Source organism: Cebus imitator, unplaced genomic scaffold (genome assembly GCF_001604975.1).
Source record: "Cebus imitator isolate Cc_AM_T3 unplaced genomic scaffold, Cebus_imitator-1.0 Scaffold76, whole genome shotgun sequence".
NCBI classification, from domain to species: Eukaryota; Metazoa; Chordata; class Mammalia; order Primates; family Cebidae; genus Cebus; species Cebus imitator.
The window spans coordinates 10,185,005-10,193,275 of record NW_016107391.1 but is presented as its reverse complement, the minus strand read 5'-3'; the positions used below and the strand labels follow the sequence as shown (position 1 = coordinate 10,193,275).

General features: G+C 52.0%; 1 protein-coding gene across 1 annotated transcript; it reads left to right on the top strand.

The window, feature by feature from the left end:
• Positions 1–517: 517 nt before the first annotated feature.
• On the top strand, positions 518–2,477 carry IL3 (interleukin 3). Its single transcript, XM_017532160.2, has 5 exons — positions 518–676; positions 775–816; positions 2,020–2,109; positions 2,237–2,278; positions 2,382–2,477. The coding sequence occupies exons 1-5, from the start codon at positions 518–520 to the stop codon at positions 2,475–2,477; spliced, it is 429 nt and encodes a 142-aa protein (XP_017387649.1).
• Positions 2,478–8,271: the final 5,794 nt, after the last annotated feature.

Below are 8,271 nucleotides of genomic sequence, written 5' to 3'. Positions count from 1 at the left end.
TCAGAGCCTGAGGCTGCACGTGGATGGTTAGCAGTGTGACCCGCTACCAGACAAACTCTCATCTGTTCCAGTGCCCTCCCGGTCACCCACCAGGACCAAGCAGGGCAGGTAGCAGAGGGACAAGGTAGTCCAGGTGATGGCAGATGAGATCTCACTGGGCAGGAGGCCTGAGTGAGCTGAGTCAGGCTCCCCCTACCTGCCAGAGGGGCCCTCTCACCTGCTGCCATGCTTCCCATCTCTCATCCTCCTTGACAAGATGACGTGACACCCTTTAAGTAATCTTTTTTCTTGTTTCACTAATCTTGAGTACTAGAAAGTCACGGTTGAATAATTATGTCTGTGGTTTTCTATGGAGGTTCCATGTCAGATAAAGATCCTTCCGACGCCTGCCCCACACGCCCCCTCCTGCCTGGGGTTGTGGGCACCATGCTGTTGTATATAAGGCAGGAGGCTGTTGCTGACTTTTCAGAACCCCAAGAAGGACCAGAACAAGAGAGTGCCTCCTGCCAATCTAAACATGAGCCACCTGCCCATCCTGCTCCTCCTACTCCTGGTCAGCCCCGGACTGCAAGCTGCCCCAACCCAGGCGACGCCCTTGAAGACAACTCAGGTTAACTGCTCTAACTTGAGGGAAGAAATTGTAACTCTCCTAAACCAGCCACCTTTGCCTTCATCAGTGAGTACCTGGGATAATACTGGCCTGCAGCAGGGAGGGGTGGTGGCTGCCTCAGGCCAACAGGCCTCACGGGCATCTCTCTCCCTTTGCCCCCACAGAACTTCAACAACTTAAACAGGGAAGACCAACGCATTCTGATGGTAAGAGCTCAGCTCTGCACTTGGCACACCTGGGTCCCAATCCATTTCCCACCTGGGTGACTTCAGCCATGTCATTCCAACTTAGCCAGCCTTGCTTTTTTCATCTGTTAAATAGGGTTAATAGCACCTATCTCATTGTGGTTGTTATGACAATCAAATGATACAATGTGCATAATGTTCTGGACCAGCATCTGGCACTTAAGAGTTCAATACATGGCCACAGCCATGGCTATAATAATGAAAATGACTTTTAAGTCAGAAAATGAAAAGACAGTTCTAGGTGAGCAACACCAAGGGCCTTAAGCTCAGTTTTTGATGGGGCTGACTCTGGACCGACAGAAATTTTCCCCATGGATGTGCCAGCTTCCTTTTCCCTTAAAACATAGAGTCTGTGTTTTCCACCCTCATCGGCTGTGGCATTATCATTTACAGTTATTTTTCATGGTTCCAGTTGACCACAATGGTTCTGTCTCACCTTTGCATGACATTTCTCGGGTCAAACAAGAAGTGAAAGCCCTTGCTGGGCTGCTGGGCCATCTGTATTTGGGAGACTCACAGCTCACATGCTGCTCCCATTTCCATGCTGGGGTCTCTGTGATTTTCTTCTTGATTTCTAGGAGACTTTAATTCAGTCAGGGCATGAATACTGTTATCAGCCTTTTAGCTACAGATACTTCCCTTGGAAAGCCTCCTACCTTTTGTAGAGCTTCTTTTTGGAGATGCTTTTTCCCCAAAGTGCAAAAAGATCCACCAAGGCACCCCCACCTTTTTTTTTTTTTTTTTTTTTTTTTTTTCTTTCTTTCTTTTTTTTTTTTTTTTTTTTTTTTGACAAAGTCTCACTCTGTTGCCCAGGCTGGAGTGCAGAGGCGTGATCTCAGCTTACTGCTACCTCCGCCTCCCAAGTTCAAGTGATTCTCCTGTTTCAGCCTCCCGAGTAGCTGGGACTACAGGCATGCACCACCACTCCTGGCTAATTGTGTTTGTATTTTTGGTGGAGATTGGGTTTCACTCTATTGGTCAGGTTGGTCTTTAACTCAACCTCAGGTGATCCGCCTGCCTTGACCTCCCATGTGCTGGGATTACAGGTATGAGCCACCGTGCCTGGCTTGAGTAAATTTCTTAGTCTTGATTTCTAATTTGATCATGCTGTGGTCTAAGAGTCTGTTTGTTATGATTTCAGTTCTTTTGCATTTGCCCCCTTAGAAACCAAACCTTCGAAGGCCAAACTTGGAAGTATTCCAGAAGGCCATCAAGAGTTTACAGAACGCAACAGCAATCGAGAGCAATCTTAAGGTATGTGAAGTTGTTGAGGGTTTAGGATCCCTGTGTTGGCCCTGTCCTGCCTCTGGGGAGGATGACAGCAGGGACCATTCCCTTTCCAGGGGAATCTCTGACCATCTGCTTTGGTCTCTTCCCGCAGGATCTCCCATTATGCCTGCCCCTGGCCACGGATGCACCCACGGTAAGCTGTCCCCCAAGATGCCCCTGCCACAGTCTGTTCCTCAGCTGGTCATCACCATTACCGCCTGGACTCACCTAATGCCACCTTCTTGGCCTCTTTACAGCAACATCCAATCCATATCAAGGACGGTGACTGGAATGACTTCCGGATGAAACTGAAGTTCTATTTGAAAACCCTTGAGATTAAGCAGCCTCAATAGATGACTCTGAGCCTCAAGACCCCTTGAGTCCAACGTCCAGCTTGCTCTCTTGGCCTTCTTACCACAGGGCCTCGGGACACTGGAAACAACTTCCGAAACCTCTGGGTCATCTCTCACACAGTCAGGACCAGAAGCATCTCACCTTTTCCTGTGGCATCAGATGAAGTGTTAATTATCTAATTTCTGAAATGGACAGCTCTTGTTTGGGCTTGTGCAGTTATGTTCTCATTTTTATCCCATTGAGACTATTTATTTATGCATGTATTTATTTATTTATTGCCTTCTGGAGTATGAAGTGTATTTATTTTAGCAGAGGAGCCATGTCCTGCTGCTTCTGCAAAAACTGTGGGTGGGGAGCATGTTCATTTGTACTTCGAGTTTTAAACTGGTTCCTAGGGATATGTGAGAATAAACCAGACTCTGAACAACTGCTTTGTTACCAGTGTTTCAATTGGACTTGGGACTTAGTGACCATTTTAGGTGAGAATGGTTTGCCACGAATTCTTGGGGGCCTGATCCTGCAACGTGGGTGTCGTCTGGGTAAGCTCATTCTCACACTGCCCTCCTGCCACCCTCATTTCCAGAAAGGTGATGGTAACCCTAGCAATCTTAAATACCCACAGAGCTGCTACCAGGTATGAGGTGCTGTTCTGAGCACTTTATCTGTGCTATCTAACTTATTCTGCACCCCAACCAAGAGTATGTTTTCTCCATTTCAGGGAAAGCTGAGGTTCAGCGTGGTTGAGCAGCTACCTAAGGTCACACAGCAGACAGTGGCTCAGCCGGGGCTTGAATTTAGGGTCGGGGTGTCTCCGGAGAACGCTAATCCTGTGGCATGTCTCCTCCTAGTGGTCCTTCCAGGAACTGCAGCAGGCAGCCGCCCCTGCTCCTCCCAGGGCCAAGTTCAAGGATCAACACTGTCTGATACCCGACAATGCAGCAGATTCTGGTGATACAGGCCACCCAACCCTTGATCCAATTCCTTTAAGACCCTCCAAGCCTGGAGTCTCCATCCCTGCCTAAGCCCCCAGCTTCTCCTGCCTGATGATTTAGCAGCTCCCCTGTAGGCATCCAGACCAGCTCTGGAACCCACACCCTGGCAATCTGTGCTCTACTGGGGAGCCAGATGGAGTTTTAGAAAATGCAAATCTGACCATGTGGATCTATATTGAATGCCCCAATCCTGAGGGTCTTCTGAACTTTGTCCGTATCCCTAGGACAACATAAAAGGCTCACCTTTGCTTCACCTGTTGCTTCTATTTCCCCCATGACTACCACCCTAATCAATACTCCAGCCAACAGGAGTGCTGGAACTTCCTAGAAGAACCACAAGCCTCTCTTCATGCCCCTAAGTTGTTTTTTTGTTTTGTTTTGTTTTTCGAGGGGGGTTAATAGATGGAGTCTCACTCTGTCACCAGGCTGGAATGGCGTGATCTCAGCTCACTGCAACCTCCACCTCCCAGGTTCATGCAATCCTCCTGCCTCAGCCTCCAGAGTAGCTGGGACTACAGGTGAGTGCCACTGCACCCAGCTAATTTTTTGTATTTGTAGTAGAGACTGGGTTTCACCATGTTGGCCAGGCTGGCCTCAAACTCCTGACCTCACAATCCGCCCGCCGCGGCCTCCCAAAGTGCTGAGATACAGGCATGAGCCACCGCACCCAGCCATGCCCCTAAGTTTTTATCCACATTGTCACCTCAGCCTGGCATGCCCTTATCCTAACTTGGCATGATGAGTTCCTATTCATGGACCAACTCACACACTGCCCACCTCTGGACTGTCCACACCATTCCAGGATGGGGCTCTTCTCTGAAATAGGTGAGTACACAGGAACCCACCAGAGAGACAGTCAGTGTGGCCCGGAGGTGGTGCAGACCAGCCTGGAGGCAGAGAGCAGGAGGTTTGGGACACCTGAGTGTGGCTTCAGCCTGCTGCCTGGCCCTTTAGCCCTGAGCACCTCCCTCTAACTCCCCTGCACACCACTCTGTGGCCCTCTTCCAGTCTGCCAGTGTGGAAGAAGGGGCAGAGGGGCCTTCCTCTGTCACTGCATAAGCAGGAATAGCATCCCCTCTGATTCCTTCCAAGTCCCAGAAAAGCTTCACAGGCTTATACCAGGTGCTGGTGGGTCCTGTCCCCCTTTTTCCTCTTTCCCACCTTGATTCATCCCTCCCTTGAGGTTATGAGTAAGGAACAGCCAGGCTGCTTGAATGGGACAGGAGATGATGGAAGATTTATCTGCTACAGGCTCAGAAATCTGTTCCTCTAAATTCTTCCTCCTAAAAAACCTTTATGATCCCACAAAATAACTCTCTCCTCCCCGTCCCGCCACCTCTCCCCAGCCTGGCTCACTGAGGGCATTGCACGGGGGTCAGGGAATGTTGTTGGACTTAGTCCTGGGAAGAGATAGAGGCTGCTGCAGTTTCCGGATTGACCACTAGAGGGAGGTGTGTGCCACTGGCCTCAGGGCACACCAGGGTCCTGGAGGAGCCAGGCCTGAGAGGGTGCAGTAAAAAGCCTGACTCTGGACTGGGTTTCCCAAGTCTCCTGCACACCCAGCCCCACAGCCCTCACTTTACCTCCCTCTCACGTGACAGCTGGTCCTATTTGCATCCTAGGCTGAGGCAGCATTTGTGCCTCTGCCCCATGTTCCCAGATAAGTCACTGCTTGTCACCACCTCTTCACTCCCTGGAGAGTGGGTCAGCAGCCATCTCCTCTGCTGGTCCTGTGTTAGTGATAGATGCCTGCAAGAGGCAAGGTTGGATGAGACACAGACCTGGTACGTGAGACCAGTTAGCAGGACCCATGGCTGGCCGGAGGGTGGTAGGAGGAGGTGACATGCTGGAGAGGACATGGGCCTGCTGGGGGCTCCTCACTGCCCTCCTAGAATAGTATAGACTGCAGCTTAGAGCCAGGTTGGGGCCCAGAACCAAATGGCAGTCAGTTCCTGGACAAGTTGGGGGTATTTCTACATGCTTTAGACAGAAGGTTTATGTTCCCTCCAAATTCATATATTAAAATCTAATAATCTAATCCCCAGTGTGATGGCATTAGGATGTGAGGTCTTTGGGAGGTGATTAGGCCATGAGAGTGGGGCCCTTGCAAATGGGATCAGTACCTGTAAAAAAGAGGCTCCAACCAGGCATGGTGGCATGTACCTCTAATTCCAGTTACTTGGGAGGCTGAGGTAGGAAGTTTCCTTGAGCCCAGGGGTTTGAGGCTGCAGTACACTATTGACCACACCATGATTGGCCACTGCACTACAGCTGGGCAACATAGCAAGATCCCCATCTCTGAAAAAAAAAAAAAGAGAGAGAGAGAGAGAGAGACTTCAGAGAGCTCCCTTTCCCCTTCTGCCGTGTGAGGACACACCCAGAAGACACCTGTCTATGAATTAGGAAGTGGCCCCTCACCACTGGCACTAAATCTGCCAGGACCTTGATCTTGTGCTTCCATCTTCCAGACCGATGAGAAATACATTTCTGTTGTTTATAAGCCACTCAATCTAAGGTATTTTGTTACAGCAGCTTGAATGGAACAAGATACTACATCATGCTCAGCCATGGGCAGGGAAGAGGCTCATGGCTTCCTGACCCAGTGGAGACCTGTGGGTGCTCGCCTCTGCCCTGCACGTCTGTCAGTTTTACCTGTCCTTTCTCTCAGCCTTCCAGACTGTCCTTCGAGCCAGATCTATGTATCCATATGGCGCCAGGGGGCAGCATCACCCCATTGTAAACCCCACGGCCACAGGAAGACCCAAGTTCCCGCCTTCCCACATCTCAGGTTCTCCTCGGGGGAAGGTGGATTATGTTACTCAGACAGGAATTTTATTTTTCACTTAGAAAAAAAAACTATTGTTTTTCACTGGAGGGGAAAATGGGAAAGCATATATACTCTTTACTGAAAAACTTGGAAATGCAGAAAAATAGAGCAAAGGGAAAACTGCCAGAACGGCAAGTACCTAAGGAGGGCAGAACTCAGAAGGCATGACCAGCCTCACCCCAGACAGGAATCTTCCCACTCCAGGAAGGGGCTCTGTTCCTCCCACCCTGGCCTCAAGCCACCATTTGACTCAGTGGAGCAACTGCTCTGAGGACCCTCCATGGCTCCCCTATGCTGGGGCAGGCATACGTGAGACACTGGGCCAGGCTTTCAGGCCTCCTGGCCATGTGCAGTTGGCCCAGCACAGTGCAGATAGCACAGGACCAATGGGTGGTTGTGGACCTCATCAGAGGTGCTTCCCACAGGTGGCACACAAGGGGCCTGAGAAGTTCATCCAGCAGAGAGGGATGGGAAAGATGCAGGGAGGGAGGGAGGCAGATGCCCTAGGGGAGAAAGGCATGGAGGTAGAGAAGACAAGGTAAGCAGAGGCACAGGAGAGTCTAAGCAGTGGAGAGGCAGAGTGTGGCTGGGTGCCAGGTGTCCAAGTCAGAGGACGTGCCCTGGGTCACTGCTTTTGCCCCTGGAGCCCAGCCAGCCCCTGGTGTCTTCTCCACATTCCTCGCTCCCTGATCCTGGGCCAGCCCAGCCCAGCATGGTCACTGTGGAGATGGCAAGACTAGATGACTGTGGCCTGAGGAGGGGTTGGTGGAGGGAGGCGGAAGGACAGGATGGAGCCATGGCAGACACTGTGTGTTTAACACCAACAGGAAGGAGCCAGGGCAGAGGGAGAGAGGTGTTGGATGAACAGGGGCTGGCCCAGCAGAGGAGGATCCCTGGGCCCAGGAGGATGGGGTATCCATGATGGGAGAGGACGCAGACGTGGTGTGGACCAGGGGCGGGGACTAGAGACCCAACTTTCCCCCTTGGAAACCTCAGGTCAGGCTCCATGAGGTGGATCAGCAAAGTTGGTGCTGCCCTCCTGGACCGAGAAGAGACTCGGAGAATCCCAATGACCCAGTGAAGGCTGTGATTATCCCCACTGCAGAGACAGAGACTGAGGCAGAGAAATGAAGGGAATGTGAGTCCAGAGCCTCTGAATCCTTAAGCAGCAGTGGTTCACCAATGCCCAGGAATTCTTTAAGTCTGACCCTGGACCTGGCTGGGGTCTTCCCTTGACTGGATCCAGGCCTCTTGTGGTAACTTCTGCCCCCAAACCTCCTGGTTCCAGCCCCACAGTAAGCAGCACAGCAACAGCGCCTCAGCTCCCTGCTCCTCATCTGACCACTCCCATGCTTCCCAGTAAATGCCTCTACATGCCAATCTGTCCTCTCCTCCTACCCGGCACCCTCTCCCCACAACCAATACACGCATCAGGGGCTTAGATCCAGGGAAGTGTTCCTCTGTGCTCCTCTCTGTCTCCATCCCCAGGCCTCAAGGAGCTTCTGAGAGAGATCCCTGGCTCTCAGCTGTCCCCCACCATGGCTGGTGTCAAGGCTTCCTCTAGCTCCCACCCAGGCCCCTCAATGATCCCAGGCTCAACTCCACCTCCAGCAGTGGCTCATGATGTGACCCCTTCCCTTTCCCCTTCATGAGCCCTTCCTGCCCTGCGGGGTCCATGGAACCCTTCTAGTGTGAGTCCTTTTTGCCTCCTTCTCAGACGGAAGCCCTTGACCCAGGCTGCTCCCGGGACCTGCTTCAGCAGAGACTTGCCTGGGGCCTGCACTTGGAGATTCAGCCCCGCCCTGGAGGGAAGGTGGGCTGTGCTGGAGACCAGTGGGCAGCAAGGACACAGGCTGTCGGGGTTGAGGGTGTGCCCTAGGAGGAGCCAAGTCAGGGTGTCAGGGAGGGAGGACAGCTGCAGGGAGGCAACGAAGGGCAGCGGGTGCCGGAGCGAGGGCCAGGCAGCAGGGCAGG